This window comes from Eptesicus fuscus, chromosome 12, assembly GCF_027574615.1.
Source record: "Eptesicus fuscus isolate TK198812 chromosome 12, DD_ASM_mEF_20220401, whole genome shotgun sequence".
Lineage (NCBI taxonomy): Eukaryota > Metazoa > Chordata > Mammalia > Chiroptera > Vespertilionidae > Eptesicus > Eptesicus fuscus.
The window spans coordinates 33,330,216-33,346,545 of NC_072484.1; the positions used below are offsets into that span (position 1 = coordinate 33,330,216).

General features: G+C 51.6%; 1 protein-coding gene across 1 annotated transcript; it reads right to left on the bottom strand.

The window, feature by feature from the left end:
- Positions 1-68: 68 nt before the first annotated feature.
- Positions 69-13,648, bottom strand: SUN5 (Sad1 and UNC84 domain containing 5). Its single transcript, XM_028144602.2, has 13 exons — positions 13,469-13,648; positions 13,023-13,087; positions 12,737-12,811; positions 11,776-11,842; positions 10,809-10,870; positions 9,778-9,827; positions 8,415-8,449; positions 7,740-7,848; positions 4,208-4,286; positions 3,158-3,273; positions 2,409-2,576; positions 1,224-1,310; positions 69-244 (listed from the first exon to the last, which is right to left on the bottom strand). Exons 1-13 carry the CDS (start codon positions 13,552-13,554, stop codon positions 113-115), a joined length of 1,131 nt encoding a protein of 376 aa, XP_028000403.1. The 5' UTR covers positions 13,555-13,648; the 3' UTR covers positions 69-112.
- Between the last annotated feature and the right edge of the window lie 2,682 nt (positions 13,649-16,330).

The window sequence follows — 16,330 nt, forward strand, 5'->3', positions numbered from 1 at the left end:
ATCAATAATTGCTACATCAAATGCTAGCCCACCCTTAATCTTTGGGGCCAAAGACGCGTAGTCTTGGGCTGGGTCATGAAGAATAAACTTTAATCTCTCTCGGGGTGGGGGATCAGTTAGGCTGCTCCCTGGGTGGGGTCACAGAGCCGTGCACTCGCACGCGGTATAGGCAGGTAAAGCGTGGGTTCCCCCAGTTGCTTGATATCTTCACCTTGACTGCCCCAAAGGTCCGGGTGGGCTGGTTCTGAAAGAGTCACAGACACGGGGCAGTTCTCCCCTAGGCCCCCACTCTGCCTGTTCAGAAGGGCGTTTGGGAGTGGCAGGGACCCATTTCATAGGAGGGGAAACTGAGGCCCAGAGAGGGGAATGGACAGTTCCAAGGCCACATAGCAAGTCGGTACTCAGGGGCTGGGATGGAAGATGCTAAGGCCAGAAGGACACACACACTGATCAGGAAGGCGTGCCAGCTTTGGGGCCCTGGCACCTATGTGCTGTGGGGCCCTGAGTAAATGGCCATCCCTCTCTGGGCTTTAGTTCCCCGCCCTGTGAAACTGGAGTGGTAACATCTGTGTCCCACGGTTGCTGTGAGCATGAAATGAGATATTGGAGCTGGACGACTCACTGGCACCTGGAACACAGTAGATGTAGGAGACTGGATTGTCTCTATCTCCCAGGGAATTATACAAGGGGAAACTGAGGCCCAGCGAGGGAGGGAATGACCCAGATCACGCAGAATTTGTGGTTGGGTCAGGATTTGGACCAGTGTCAGCTCCCAAGCCTAGCTATTCCACCAAGTCTCAGGGCCATCCCAGCAGCTACTCGTCGAGTCCTGCTTCTGTCTCCAGCTCCCTCCCCTTCAGCCTCCCCACCTATGGTTGGACCAGGTGCTGATAACGGAATGGCCAGCACGCAGATGCTACGTTGGAAGCCAGCATTCCTAGCCTGATGGGCCCTTCCCACTCAACATCTGCTGCCCCTGGGAGGGCTCCTGGGCAGACGAGGGAAACTGGGAACTTCCAGAGACTGCATGGATCTCCTCAGGGGCCCACCCTTATCCTGGCAGCAGGTCCCTCACTCTGAGCCTCAGTTTCCTTCTCTGTCAAGTGGGTTAGTGACAATCGTGCACCTCCTGGGCTGTTGGGAGATGAAGTGGGGTCCCCTGGGTAAAGCCCGGCACACAGTGCATTTAGTAGGTGCTCAGCAAGGCAGCTTTTCTCAGGTACCTGGAGCTGGAACGTCTGAATGATGTTTTCTGGCTGGAACTGAAACGCCCCCAGGAATACCTCCTCCCTGGGGGAGCCTTCCATGCCCTGTGGAATCAGAACCAAGAAGCAAGTGTCAGGCACAGGCAGGACCTTCAGAGAGTGCTGCCACTCTCCAGCTGAGGCTTGCACCCGCCCCCCCCCCCCCCGCCCCCCGGATGGGGAGCTGCCTACCTCTTTGGGGACCATTCTGTTACAGTACAGAATAATGGATAGAAAAGAGCTCTGGCCTGGGACTCAGGAGGCTGAGGGTCCACCTCTACTCGGCCATTGACTTGTAGGACTTGGGTGTTTCCCTTACCCTTCTCCGGACCTCAGTCTCCTTATCAGTGAAATGGGTCTCTGAGAACTAAACTAGCTGTGAAAAGCTTGGGTTGATATACACTGAGTGGCCAGATTATTATGATCTCTGAACGCATAATAATCTGGCCACTCAGTGTGTGTGTGTGTGTGTGTGTGTGTGTGTGTGTGTGTGTATACATATGTGTGTGTGTGTGTGTGTATGTGTGTGTGTACACATATATATATTAGAGGCCCGGTGCATGAGTTTGTGTATGGGTGGGGTCCGGCCAGCCTGGCTAGGTGGAGGGGACATGGGCAGTTGGCTGGCCTGCCTGCTGGTCAAACTCCTGGTTGAGGGGACAATTTGCTTATTAGCCTTTTATTATATAGGATATACACTGAGTGGCCAGATTATTGTGCGTTCAGAGATCATAATAATCTGGGCACTCAGTGTAGAATAGCTGTTTATCCCCTGTCCTTGAAGGCTGCGATCGGACCCTGACCCTGGCCATGCCCTGCCTTAACAGAGCCTCCCCAAGGCCCACCAGCCTGCATGAGTTGTGCAGTTTACCACAGAGCCTGGCATGCTGCCATTACGAGGCCATACCCTAGGTCAGTGGTCAGCAAACTCATTAGTCAACAGAGCCAAATATCAACAGTACAACGATTGAAATTTCTTTTGAGAGCCAAAGTTTTTAAACTTAAACTTCTTCTAACGCCACTTCTTCAAAATAGACCCGCCCAGGCCGTGGTATTTTGTGGAAGAGCCACACTCAGGGGCCAAAGAGCTGCATGTGGCTCGCGAGCCGCGGTTTGCCGACCATGGCCCTAGGTAAACACTGCTCCCTGCCAGGGCTTGCTCACGTAGATGACAAAGTCCTTGGGGGCCGTGTCCAGGCTGCCCGACAGTGAGATGGTCTTGGGGATATGCTGCAGGGTGAGGTTGAACAGGTAGACCTTCTGGGCCAGTCGGATGGTCACCTGGCCGCGGTCACCCGAGAAGGCCCAGCAGTTGCCAGGTGTCACGTTGGGCTGGAGGGGCAGGTGCAAGGGAGGTTATGCTGGGTGGGTGGATGAGGACAGACTCCTCACCCCATCCTGCTCCCCTAGACCTCCTCTGCCCTTCTGGGTGAGCCAGAGCCTGCCTGTCTACCAAGCTTGGCTTGAGTGCCCCCAACTCCAGGAAGCTCCCCTGACTGCAGGCAGCAAGATGAGTCTTCCCCTCAGCCCAGCGCAGTGAGGACAGGGGCCTGTTTAGGCCCTTCAGGGTTCCCTGACCCTCCGTCTTGAGGGCTGGGTGAGGCCCCTTCTAGCTAAAGCAGGTTGTCCCCCTATCCCTGTGCCTGTCTCCTGCTGCTGCCCAGCCCCCCAGTGGTCCCTGCTGTCTGCTCTTGCCTCCTGCCCTTGCCCCTGATTTCGCCACCCCCACCCCACCCCCACCCCCACCAATTGCCACTTTTGTCTGCCTCCTGCCCTGCCCCATCGGTCTCCTGCATCAAGCCCTGCCCCTGCCCCAGGCTCCATTCCTTTTACTCTCACCCCCAACCTCCGATTTCAGTGAAGACCCCCAGACCCCTGCCCACACCCCTGCCACTCTCCCCCATTCCCCCTGCCTCGAGGATCACGTCCGGGGGCTGTGCATAGTTCCACAGCCGGATCCAGTTCCAGTAGGAGCGAGCCTTGTCGTGGTTGTATGTGGGTGATGTTTGCTCAAAGTCAATAGAGGCTCCTGTATGAAAGGTGGGGGATGGAGGGTCTCAGCTGAGCAGCCCTGGTGGAGGGGAGCCTCACTGATTGGACACTGACTCTGGACCTCAGTGTTCTCTGGGAAATGGGAATAATAATAACAATAATAGAAGGAATGATAGATAACATCCACCTCATAGGGTTGTTGTGAGGTTGGAATGAATGAATACCTCAGTGTTTGTCCAGCAGTGCCTGGCACCGAGTCAGCCCTCACTTATGTCATCACCATTGTTATGGCTATTCTTACTAGGACACCCATTTCCCAGAAGAGAAATGGATGTAAGAATTACACGAGTAATACTTACACCCAGTAATTCTTACACCCATTACTCCAGCCCTGGGAGGTTAAGCTGATGCCCTCTGATCTCACATCTGCTTGGGCCTGGGGGTGCCTGGGCCAGTTGGTGGCTGCCAGACAGAGGCAATCGGCCCTGCCGGCCCCACCTCACTTCCTCCTGCATGCCCTCACTCGATACTGCTGTGTCCTTGCAGGGGCACCTTTCAAATCGGTTCCCTTGGTCTGGAATGCTTTTTCTTCCTCACCAGGTTACAGCCCAAACACTCCCCGCTCTGCCCAGGTACCCTCCCTCCCAGCCACCTGCTTTATTTTTCCGAAGCACCAATCCCCAACCATAATCGGGCCTGTGTTGGTTTTTAACGTGGTCCGTCTTCCCCACCTGGGGCAAGGGCAGCTCTGCTGACCCCTAGGTTGGAGGACAGGGAGTGGGAGGAGGGGTGGTGGAAGGCCTCCCCTCCCCACGTCAGCCTCCATGAAAGATTCCAGCTGGGGAGCAGGGTTAGCTCTGAAGATGAACTCCCCAGCAGCAGAGGGTGCACCAGACCAGCACTGAGATCCACCCTCGGAAGAGTTTCTGAGGAAACTTGAGGTGCGCACATTGAGGGAGGTGATCACTTACCGATAGACTTCAGGGCGAAGTCCGGCTTTTCAATGTAATCTCCTTGTATCATCTTCATTATCTTCTGGGCCATTTTTTGCTGAAGAGACAGAAAACATAAGCTGTGCACTTACAGAGCACGGTCCACAGGTGTGTTCACGCCCAGTGACAGGCCGTCCTCCCCTAACTGCTGACCCTGCCTGTGGAAGCCATGGCTGGTCCCCAGTCACGACTAGTGTATTGTGAGGGATCCCAGGCGACCCAGAGCCACCCCATCCCACCCACTGGGTTTACGCAGTGCTTTTATTCCCACTGTGACAGGGTGTCACACGTGGGAATGGAGTCTCCGCGAAGTTAAGGGCAGGGGCCCTGAAGTTAGACAGACTTTTACTGCTGTGGGCTGTTGGGCTGGTTACTGCCCATCTCAGTCTCACTTTTCTCATCTGTAAGATGGGATGACAATCATGTCCACTCCCATTGTTGTGAGGATTAGACTTAAGAGGTACAAAGTCGCTACTATGTGCCAGGGCTTCTCAGCATCACATACGTTCACTCTAATTTCCTCACTCTAGGAGGTAGGTACTATCATCATCCCCATTTTAAAGATGAGAATACCGAGGCACAAAAGGATAACTTGTCCAAGGTCACACAGCTCATGAGAGGCAGAGCCAGGCAGTTTGGTTCCAGAGTTCCAGCTTTTTAGCCACTACGCTCCACTGCTGGCTCAGTATATGCTGGCTATTATTTTGATTAGACTTTTTACAGCTTTGGCAGATTGTACTTTCCAAAAATGGCTACAACAAGGTCTCCCATCCAATGCTCTTCTTTTGTGACTTTGACACTCTTCCCATTGAGGTGTGACTTAATTTCTCTCCCCATAAGTCTGAGTGGGACTGTGATTATGGCAGAAGTGATGCTGTATAACTTCTGAACTAAGTCCTAAGGTGATTCAGCACTGCCTGGTTCTCTGGAGACACCAGCCACCCTGTTGTGAACAAGCCCAGACCACATGGAGAGGCCACGTTTGGGTGCTTTAGTCAACAGCCTTGAGTTCCAATTGACAGCCAGCATCAACCTCCAGACATGAGTGATAACATCCCACGGTTAATTGCAGGCCCAGGTCTCGAGTCAGCCCTAGCCTTCAAGTCTCCCCCACTGAGGCCTCAGACATCATGGAACACTGATAAACCATCCTTGCTTTGTCCTATCTGAATCCCTGACCCACAGAATCTCTGAACATAAGCATCTACACTGAGTGGCCAGATTATTATGATCTCTGAACGCATAATAATCTGGCCACTCAGTGTATGTCTACACTAAGAAAAGAGAAACATGCAAATTGACCATCACTCCACTACACCAACCAGCCAATCAGAGAGAGTATGCAAATTAACCCAACCAAGATGGCAGTGGCCATGGAGCTAGAGGGAGCAGGAGGCTTGGGTTGCCCCCGGCGATGGAAGAAACCAAGCTTCCCGCCCGACCTGGCTGGCCCTGGCCTCCACTCAAGGCTACAAAGTTTCAATTGTAGAAGATAAATAAATCCCAGATACCAGGGCCTCCACTTGGGTTGCCAGGAAGCATGGCCGGCCTGCAAACCACCACAGGCCTCTCACCCAGGCCGCCCTATGCCCCAAGGGAACCCCCACCCTGATCTGGGACACCCTTCAGGGCAAACCAGCTGGCCCCCACCCATGCACCAGGCCTCTATCCTATCTAATAAAAGAGTAATATGCAAATTGACCATCACTCCAACACACAAGATGGCTGCCCCCATGTGGTCAAAGATGGCTGCCCCCATGTGGACTCAAGATGGTCGCCACAAGATAGCCAGCAGGGGAGGGCAGTTGGGAGAGATCAGGCCTGCAAGGGAGGGCAGTTGGGAGCAATCAAGCCTGCAAGGGAGGGCAGTTAGGGGTGACCAGGCTGGCAGAGGAGGGAAGTTGGGGGTGACCAGGCCTGCAGGGAAGGGCAGTTGGGAGGGACCCAGGCCTGCAGGGGAGAGCAGTTGGGGCTGACCAGGCCTGCAGGGGAGGACAGTTAGGGGCAATCAGGCTGGCAGGGGAGTGGTTAGGGGATGATCAGGCTGGCAGGCAGAAGCGGTTAGGGGCAACCAGGAAGGCAGGCAAGCAGTTGGGAACTAGCAGTCCTGGATTGTGAGAGGGATGTCCAACTGCCCATTTAGGTCAGATCCTATTGGCATTGGGCCTAAACAGGCAGTTGGACATCCCTCGAGGGGACCCAGATTGGAGAGAGTGCAGGCTGGGCTGAGGGACACCTCCTCCCCGCCCCCCCCCCCCCATGCACAAATTTTGTTCACTGGGCCTCTAGTCCTATATAATAAAAACCTAATTGCAAATAGACCAAATGGTGGAACGACTGGTCACTATGCTGCATACTGACCACCAGGGGGCAGATGCTCAATGCAGGAGCTGCCCCCTGGTGGTCAGTGCACTTCCACAGGGGGAGCACCGCTCAGCCAGAAGCTGGCCTCACAGCTAGTGAGCGCAGTGGCAGTGGCGGGAGCCTCTCCTGACTCCGCTGCAGGCAAACGATAAGGAGCGAGGGGTCCCGGACTGCAAGAGCCCTGGACTGTGAGAGAGATGTCTGACTGCTGGCAGGCGGACATCCCCCAACGGGTCCTGGACTGCAAGAGAGTGCAGGCCATGCTGAGGGACACGTGCCCCTCCCTTCTCTCCCCCGTGCACGAATCTCATGCACCAGGCCTCCAGTGTTAAATAAAATAAAGGAAAAGATGGACAACACAGGTGAAATGTTGAAGTTTCACCATAGAGTTAAAAATCTATGAAAAAGAATCAAATGTATGTTCTAGAACAATGCAATATATGAAATTAACTTAATGGAAAGATTTAACAGTAGACTGAACAGAAAAGAATATAAGATTATTAATTAGCTTAAAGAAATGTGAATAGAAAATATAAAAACTTAAGCAACTAGAAAAAAAGAATAAAAAAACAAACCAATCAAGTAATAGCATAACAGTTATGTGGAATAAATTCTAAAGGTCTAGCATAGATATAGTTGAAGTCCCAGGAGAGGACACAGATAATAAGAAGCAATATTTTAAGAGATAATAACTAAGAATTTTCCAAAACTATTGAAAAATATTAATCCATAGATTCTGATAAACTCAGCATCCCCCAAGTGGGTTAAATATAGAACACTGAGGAAAAAAAGAATATCTTATAAATTCTCATGGAGTTTGTAAGATGACACTTAAAGGACCAATAATAAAAGTTAGGCTTCTCAACAGCAATAATATAAACTAGAACAAAATACTGAGCTTCCTTCAAAATTCTCAGAGGGAAGTACTTTCTACCTATAATTCTATACCCAGCCAAACTACAATCAAGTATAAGGGTAGGATAAAGATATTTTTAAATATGCAAGTTCATAAATTATAAATTGTACCTCTTATTTCACTCTTTTTCAGGAAGTTATTGGGGAACATACTTCATCAAAACTTGGGGTATAAGAAACAGGGCATCAAACAGAAGTTAGGTGTTTGGGGGCAGAATGGCCAGCATCTCACCTCATCTGACATGGCTTCCATCTCCTGGAGCTTGGCAGTGAGCTGATTTATAATACCTCGGAGAACCTGGATTTCCCCTGTGTGATGTCGCACCTTCTCCTGGTACAGCCTTACGAGGAAGGGGTGAGAACATGGATTGACTGATCTGTGGTATTATTGTCACCCTTGGCTTCTACCTTTGCCAGTCAGCCCATTAAGAACTAGCTTCACATTTTTCTACTCTCCTGGGCCTATCCCCATCTTATCTCTAAAATACTACTCATGCTCTTCCTCCTGCTTGGAATATTCTTTAACCTACCTCATTCCTTCCAAATATTCCTGAGTATTTTGTCTGCAATTAAGGATAATGCCGCTAGGTAGTATCTTGTTGGTTAAAATTCTTTTCAGCTGTCTTTTGCTGAGCACTAACTATAGGCCAGGAATTATTCAAGACAGTTTATATCTTCTTTAACACCCATAATTACCCAGAGCAAGGTGGGTGTTACGCCTCATCTAATAAATGAGGAATCAAAGACCCAGAGAGGTAAAGTGTATTGCATAAGTTTAGCCAGGTAGAGAGTACTGGAGCAGGGATTTAAACTCAGGTTGGTCTGACTTCAGAGCCCACATTGTTAGTCAATACATCCTAGGTCCTAGCTATAGCTCTGGTTTTTAGGTGTTAATAGAACTTCTTACCTCAAGCTCTGCAGTGGAGTATTTATGCTGTCATCCTGGTGGGGTGTTGAGGAAGCAAGAAATCTCTTTCAGATGGTCGAATTTGGGCCCAATAGAGCTTCATCCATCCATTTTCCCACAACCATAAATCTGTTCATTCATCTACCTTCTTGTTTACTCTTTCATAATCTACCAATCTACCATCTATCCAAAATCTAATTTACCTTCCTTTTTATCCATCCATCCATCCATCCATCCATCCATCCATCCATCCACATTCACACTCATCTATCCTCCCTCCCATCCACCATCCCATCCATTTACCCTCTTCTATCCATCTACTCCATTTATCCAACCTTTCTCATCCCTCTACACTTCTATCCATCTACCGCACCTTGTCCATGTACCCTTTCATCAATCCACTTATCCCATCCATTCACCATCCCAACTATCTATCCTTCCATTCAACCATCCATCCATCCACCCACCCACCCATATAGTCCATCTGCCTCCCTACCTATTCACTTTTTCATCCATCCACTTTCCATTCACTCATTCATCCTCCAAACAGTTCCCCCAACCCCTACATCCATCACTTTCATCCTCCCACCCATTCTCTCTCCATTCATACTCCCGTGTGGCCATCCTATCATCCAACATTGATAGTGGCAACCTGGTGCCTAGTCCTGAGGTAGATATTGCGGGAATGAATAAGCTCTGCCTTCAAGGGCTGCCAGTACAGCTGGGGAAATAGTAATGATTACAGAAACTCATATTAGTGATTACGGAAAATTGTGGGAGGAGAGAAGGGAACGTGACCACCTCTGCCTGGGTGTTTCTGAAGGAAGTGACATATTAGCTGGATCTCGAAGGAAATGAGAGTTCATAAGAGAAGAAGAAAGAGGGAGGGACAGGCTCATAAAATATCCTTTCTCTCTAGGCCTTCTGAGCCTCTTTGCAGTCCTCAGGCTGGGAGCTCTTGTCATTGGTGTCCTCCTCCTTCTTCCCCAGGAACCACATAGCAAACGATCGCCTATCCCCATCTTATTGGAGCAGAAAAAACTGCCTTGAGTGGAGTGAGTCCCTGCCCTCATCATCCCATTTTATGTGGGAGCCTTGATAAAGAAGAGATGTGTTATCTCTGGGAGTGAGTGACAGGAGAGGCATGCTGGAGGAGAGAATATTGCATCTGGTCTTTGAAAGTCACATTTTGGTAGGAGAGATGGGTTCCAGGTGAGTGGCATGGCAAAGGCAGAGACTTGGAGCTGGGGTGAGTAAGGAATTGATTAGGATCCAGGAGTGGTGACAGTGAGAGAAGCTTATAGAGGTGACATTGAATGGGGAAGGTCAGTCAGCAGTGTGCCTGAAGAGAGCACACACTCACCTGCCAGACTTCCACTTTGGATGGTAAGTGCATCATAAACACCCAGAATCCTGTGGGGCCAGAGGAATGAGGAGGAACCATTTAAGATGAAAGGTTAAGAGCTTAGAGTCTGGAGTAAAGGCATCTAGCTTCAAATCCCAACTTTGCCCCTTGCTAACATTGTGCAACTTTGGGAGAAGTTACGTTACCTTTCTACAACTCATTGTAAGATGGGATAATAGTGATGTCTACTTTATTACTGAATGATTTCAAAAATGCTAAGTGTCTCACATAAATCAAATAATCCATATCTCCTCCCCCTCCCCTGTCCCAATCCTATTGGGGATAATTGGCAAAGAGAAGAAAAGGAGGTAGTCATTTTATGATACTGTGTTGCCTGAAATCTTACTGTTTAAGCCATTAATAAAATCCTTCAAGCCAGCTGGCATGACTCAGTGGTTGAACGTCAACCTATAAACCAGGAGGTCATGGTTTGATTCCCAGTCAGGGCACAAGCCCGGGTTGTGGGCTCGACCCCCCAGTAGGGGGTGTGCAGGAGGCAGTCAATCAATGTTTTTATTTCTCTCTCCCTTCTCCCTTTTCCTTCCTCTCTCTCTAAAAAGCAATAAAACATATATTTTCAAAAACCTTATTTGTTGGGTTAAGTGTTCTAGGAATTTCTAAGAAATCCAACCCTGTCCCCATACATTTGAGGGGAGGAAGGAGATTCCTTTGCTTGAGAAAGCAGAACTGTGATGTGGGAGGTGGTGGTGGCGGCTGGAAGGAAGTCACAGAAATCCAGAGAGAGGGAGTAATAATTATCATAACATGGTTTGGAAAAAGCTTTACAGTTTTCAAAGCTTTCAAAAAATTTTCTTGGTCATTATTACATTTAATCCTCCCAGCAACACTCATTAGACAGATGGGAAATTGGGGCTCATAGAGGGGCTGTGTTGCCTAGTCAGTGCCAGAACCCCCAGTCTTTCCCTCTACAGAATGGGCGAGAGCTAGGGACTCCCCGACCTGGATGGGCCGGGGCCCTGGGGACGCACCAAAAAGAAAGAGGACCAGGACACCTGTCTTTTCCATGAGCTTCTGGAAGAGCGGTTTGCATCTGGAAGACAGAGAAGTAGTGGTCAAGGCGAGGCAGGGCTTGCACAGGCTGGCCAGTCCCTGCCTGGCCTCCAGCTCTTCCCCACCCTGAGGGGCAGGCCCTTCTCTGGGCAGCGACACCCTCTCCAGGCTGTTGGCATGTTCCTTGGCTCCATCGCATGACAGAGGGAAGAAAGCTCTTACCCCAGCACTTGGGGCCATCAAAGGTCAATTCACGATGGCTGCTGCGTTCTCAGCACTCCCTTTCTCCATCTACACACTGTTTGTCCCCTCCTGTCTTCGCTCCTGGTGAATCCACCCTTCAGGGTTCAGCTCAAATGTCCCCTCCTGCCACAACCTCCAGACTCTCACTCCCCACACTCACACTGTTCCTGGTGTCTGCCTTCCCCACTCAACTGGAAGCTCATGAGAGGCGAGGGCCAAGGCTGAGCCCCGAGTAGGCATGAAGGAAACATTTAGCATGTAGACTTCAAGTGAATGAATGAAGTGAAAGCTCTTCAGGAATTCAGGGAGTCTGACGGGGCAGGAAGGGACGGGAAGGGACGGGATGGACATTCCAGGCAGGAAGAACAGAGTGTACAAAGGTGTGGAGGTGGGAATAGGAAAAGTGGGTCCAGGAAGTGGGAACCCTGCCTTGCTGGCCCAACGAGTCCACCGCAGGAAGCAGAATGAGGGCAGTTCGCAAAGAAAGGTGGGGCAGGATTTCAAAGGGCTGCAGGCTGAGGTGATGGATCAATGGGGAGCCATAGTATGTTCTGGGGTGAAGGTATCTGAGAAAAGCCAGGTGTGGGACAGCTTGTCTGGTCTGGAGATCAAGGGGGAGGTTCAAACCAGTGAGGAGGCTGCCATGGTTACCAGCTGCATGGTTCCAACTCCTATCAGCCTTCCCTCGCCTGCCCTGCTTACCTGAAGGTGTTGAATAGAATTTGGTGGACCTGAGTCCTCAGGAAGCAGGCCAGGCAGGTGATCCAGGCTGCAGAGGAGACAGAAGACCAGTGAGTCGTTGCACCCTTGTTCTTATTCTCCAACGACTTGCTGACTCCCTGGTGTGTGTGTGTGTGTGTCATGTGGTGTGTGTGTGTGTGTGTGTGTTGGGGTGGGGGGCGGGACTGGAGCTGGGAGACCCCCTCGACTTGCTAGTTGAGCCCAGGGCAACCCTGCTCTGCTTATGGGTAAGTGCCAGCTTGGAGTGAGTATGAGGCCTATAGGTGATTACTGCTTGCAATTGGCAGTTAATAGATACTTAATAGTGACACAGGAGCCCTAGGATGCATGAATGCCCATTTCTAGACACTGGGAGCTTCTCAAGGACAGGGTCCTTGTCTGGTTCATCCTGGTGCCTAGCACTGCCCAGCGTGGAGCTAGGCAAAAAGTAGGAAATCAGGACAATGAGCAGGTGGAAGGAGACACAGACGGATGGGAGAAGGGGTTTGGAAGATAGATGAATAGGAAGATGGCTGAGTGGATGGGGAAAGAGAGGAAGGGTAGAAGGATGGATGAGTTGATGAGTTGATGAATATTAACAAAGGTATGGATAGCTCAGTGAATGAATGGATGGAGGGCCAGTTTCATCACACCATTCCCATGACTTCACCAGCGCTCTCCTGACCCAGTGGCCAGGCCTCTGTCAGAGTAGGCGAGGGTTGGCAGTTAGCTCCTCCTCCAAGCTGCAAGTCTCCCTCCCAGTCCCTCTGTCCAACCACCGAAGAGATCCTGGCTGGAATGACACCCCTGACACCTCTGATGGGAAGACCTCCAGAGCTCAACCTGTGCTCTCTCCCGCCCCTGCAACCCAGCCCAGGCTCACACCCCCTCCCCCACCTCCAAGGTTAGCCTGGCCTGAGGCAGCCCTTCAGTATACACTTACACATACATCCCACTACGAACTGAACCAGGCCTGGGGATGGGCCGTTGAGACGGAGCGGAAACAGGAAGGCATCATCTGCAGAGAACACAGGGCTGTCATGTCACTGCTGGCTTGTGGGACATGGTGCCTGCAGACACCTGGGCGCACCCAGAGTTTGGTGTGAGCACCCCTGCCCCATGCCCTGCCCCTTGCCAGGTCACCCTGGGTTGCTCATCCGACATCTCAGACCCTCAGCCCCTTGCTGCCCACGAAGATCCCAGGGCTCCCCTCTCCCCTCCCTGCTTACTCATGTTTGGCGAGGACTCCTCCGTCACTCTGCAGGGGTTCCGGCCTCGCTGGACCGCTCTGGGGCTGACAAGATTCACAGTGGCATTTTACAATTCACAAGAAACACGGTCCCCATGTTCCAGGCTGAGAAACTGAGTTGCAGAGAAGTTTGCCCAAGACCACCAGCCTGGGAATCAGCGACAGACCTGGGTCTGCTGACCCCAAATCCAACACTGTGCTCTCAGCAATCCACTCGGTGCCTGGCACACAGTAGTAGCCCAATAAACACAGGCCGAAAGGATGCCTGCTGCACCACTTCCTGGCCGGGAGGCTTGAGGAAAGCCACTGTCAAACCTCTGACCTCAGTTGCTGCACCTGTAACCTGCAGGTGGTAATGCCTGTTCACGTCCAAGGTGAGGGCTGAGGGGCACCGTTTTGTAAATCATAAAGGGCTGCTGTCCTCACCTCCTGGGCCTGGGATCCCTGCAGAAGTAGGCCACATCGTCGAGGGGGTCACCCTGGTCCCGGGGGCTCCTTGAGGGCCGTGGCATTGGTTTCCTTCTCTAGGATGGGGAATGGAGGGAGGCTCTCTGGGAGTTGGCGAGGAGGAACTGGCTGCTACCTCAGCCTCCTATCATTCCCTGAAAGGAGTCCTGCGGAATCTGCTGGGGTCAAGTGGAGCTGTTGGCACTGTGACCTCACAGAGGGGGGGGGGAGTGTAGGGGCGGGGGAGGGGCCTACCTAGTCTCCAGCTTGGCCTTGGAACTTCCTCAAGGGAGGAGCCCATTCCGACCAACTTTCCACCTTTAATGTGGGGAAACGGAGGCCTCGAGACAGGAAGGGTCATGCCGGGGCCTCAGGGGCGAGGCAGGGGTGAGAGCTGAGGCTCCCATATCCAGGCCCTGCTTTTTCTTGCTCCAGACCCCTTCTTGTTCCAAGTTTCCCAGCCTTGCCACTTTCTTCGGTTGTATCTGAATACATTTTAGAATGCCGAGCTTCTCACTGGTGGGCATTTTGTGTAATACGAACTAATATATGTGTGCTGATGTTTGAATAAAGTTCTGCTTTTTACTGGGGAAAAGCAATGGCCTAGCAGAGTGGAAATGTCTGGTTTCATTTTCCGCCCCCTGCCTCTGGAGAGAGCCTAAACTGGGTTGTGAAGCTGAAATGAATTCACTTTGCCCCCCTGGTGGCTATTGCTCAAATTGCAGGCTAAGTACCTGTGGGAAGCAGAAGAAATGGTTCCCGAAAGAGGCCTGTGTACTAAAACTTGAACATGTGAATGTGTTTGGTTTCATACAAAGGGCAATTAAAGCTTGCAGATGGAATGAAGGCTGCTAATCAGCTGACCCTGAGATGGGAGAAGACCTAGATTGTCCAGGTGGGCCCAGGGTGGTCAGGAGTCCTTATATGTGGAAGAGGAAGGCAAGGGAGGAGAGAGATGGCAGCCCGGGGCACGCTCAGCCCAGCTTGCTGGCTGTGAAGGTGGAGGAAGGGGCCATGGGCCAAGGAGTGCAGGCAAGGAAACAGAGTCTCTGGAAAGGAACAAAGCCCTGCCAATGCCCCGATTCTAGCCCAGGGAGACCCCGTTTGGACTTCTGGCCTCCAGAACTATAAGATAGTTCGTGTTTTAAGTCACTAAGTCTGTTATTTTTGTAGCAGTACTAGGAAACTAATACAGTACCCTCAAGAATACTTGGTGAAGGGGAAGCCCTGAAAATGTTGCCATTATCATTGTTACAAGGGTCTTAACAATTGTACATTCATTTATTAACTCAACCAATACTTACGAAGCACCTCAATGTTCCAGGCACTGGCTGCAGGCGTGAGCGGCTCCCATCCCTGGGGGTGAGGGTAAAGGCAGGACACCTTGCACATAGGGTGCCACTGAACGTGCTTGCCCTGCTGTAGGGAGGAGGGGCTGGTGGGAATCTCCCTCTCTGTGTCTCCTGTCTGTCCCTCAGTGTCCCCGGTGCTGGAAATGCCGAGGAAGAGGAAATGTTCACCCTAAGAGCAAACACTGAGAGTGGCTTCTGTCAATATTTGCGCCCCTCTCCACTGAGTCTGCTGTTTGTCTCCGCTACGGTCAGGGCCAGGAGGGCTGGTCTTATGCACGGGTGGACACACGGAGGCTAGGAGTAGGGTGTTAGGGAGTGTGCAACTGGAGCTTCTCATTCCTCTGCCTATAGAATAGGATAGGGACCCTGGCTAGAGACAGGGCTGGTCCACGTGAGCTCTGGCCTCTCAAGGGAGAGCTCACTGGTGTCTGTGGGCTCTCGTGGGGACCCAGCACAGGGTGGGCCTGGGCGCTGGGCCTGGGATTTGGGCTGGTATGGAGGCAGTGGGAGCCATGGAGGACTCTGGAGAGGGGGAAGGCCCAGGTTCCTTGTATCTGTATCCCAGGTGAGCCATACAGAGAAATGAAGGGGCCTTGCCTGCAGTCATGCGATCACCTCCTATGTCCACATGTATGTATACACACAAACACACATACACTCCCAATACCATGGAACAGTCTGCTATACATATGTACACATACACACATGCACTTAACACCATGTACACACAGACCCACATACATACTCAGTATACAAAGCCCACATATACATACTGTACACAGAACTCTCCACACCTGCACATGTGTAAGGTCATGTAAACAGGCTTGTAACACCATAAACCAATGTGTCAAATGCCCATTCCATGTTTACACTCACAAACACACTTTCCTCTGATGCTAGTAATTATGACCAATAATTGCATTTGGAGAGAGTTTGGGGTGTTAAGTAGTGGGGACTGGATCATCCACACCTCTTGTCTGTTGTCTTCTGAGTTAGGGCTCAGTGCCTGATGAGGATCAGGGCTCAGTTTATGACAAGGGTCAGGGCTCAGCCAGTCACTGGGGCTGGGGCTCAGGCAGCCTCCTGCTCCCCCTAAAAGGATCATGTTTCTGGGCCAGCTTGGAGGCACCGGGCCTGAGAGGTTACTGCAGCCACCCCCTGACCTTGAGCATTCTCTCCTTCCTGGGCCTGGCCAGGTCTGGCTGGAGTGATGAGAGGACCCAACTGGGAGCAGAGCTCCTTCCAGAGATCTCTTGCCATTCAAGGCCCCACAGCTGCCCAACCCAGGGTCTTGCCGTGGTTGGCATCCAGGGCAGGCTACGTGGCAGCCCCACTGCCCAAGTGGGATAAGACACTTTGGCACAGGCCATGTTTGCAGGGAAAACACTTGCAACCACAAGCAAACCTGTCCCTCCCCACATCCCTTCCCAGTAGGCCTTGCATACCAGGGAGCCTATAAAGCCGCTTCCAGACCTGCCCGGGGCAGATG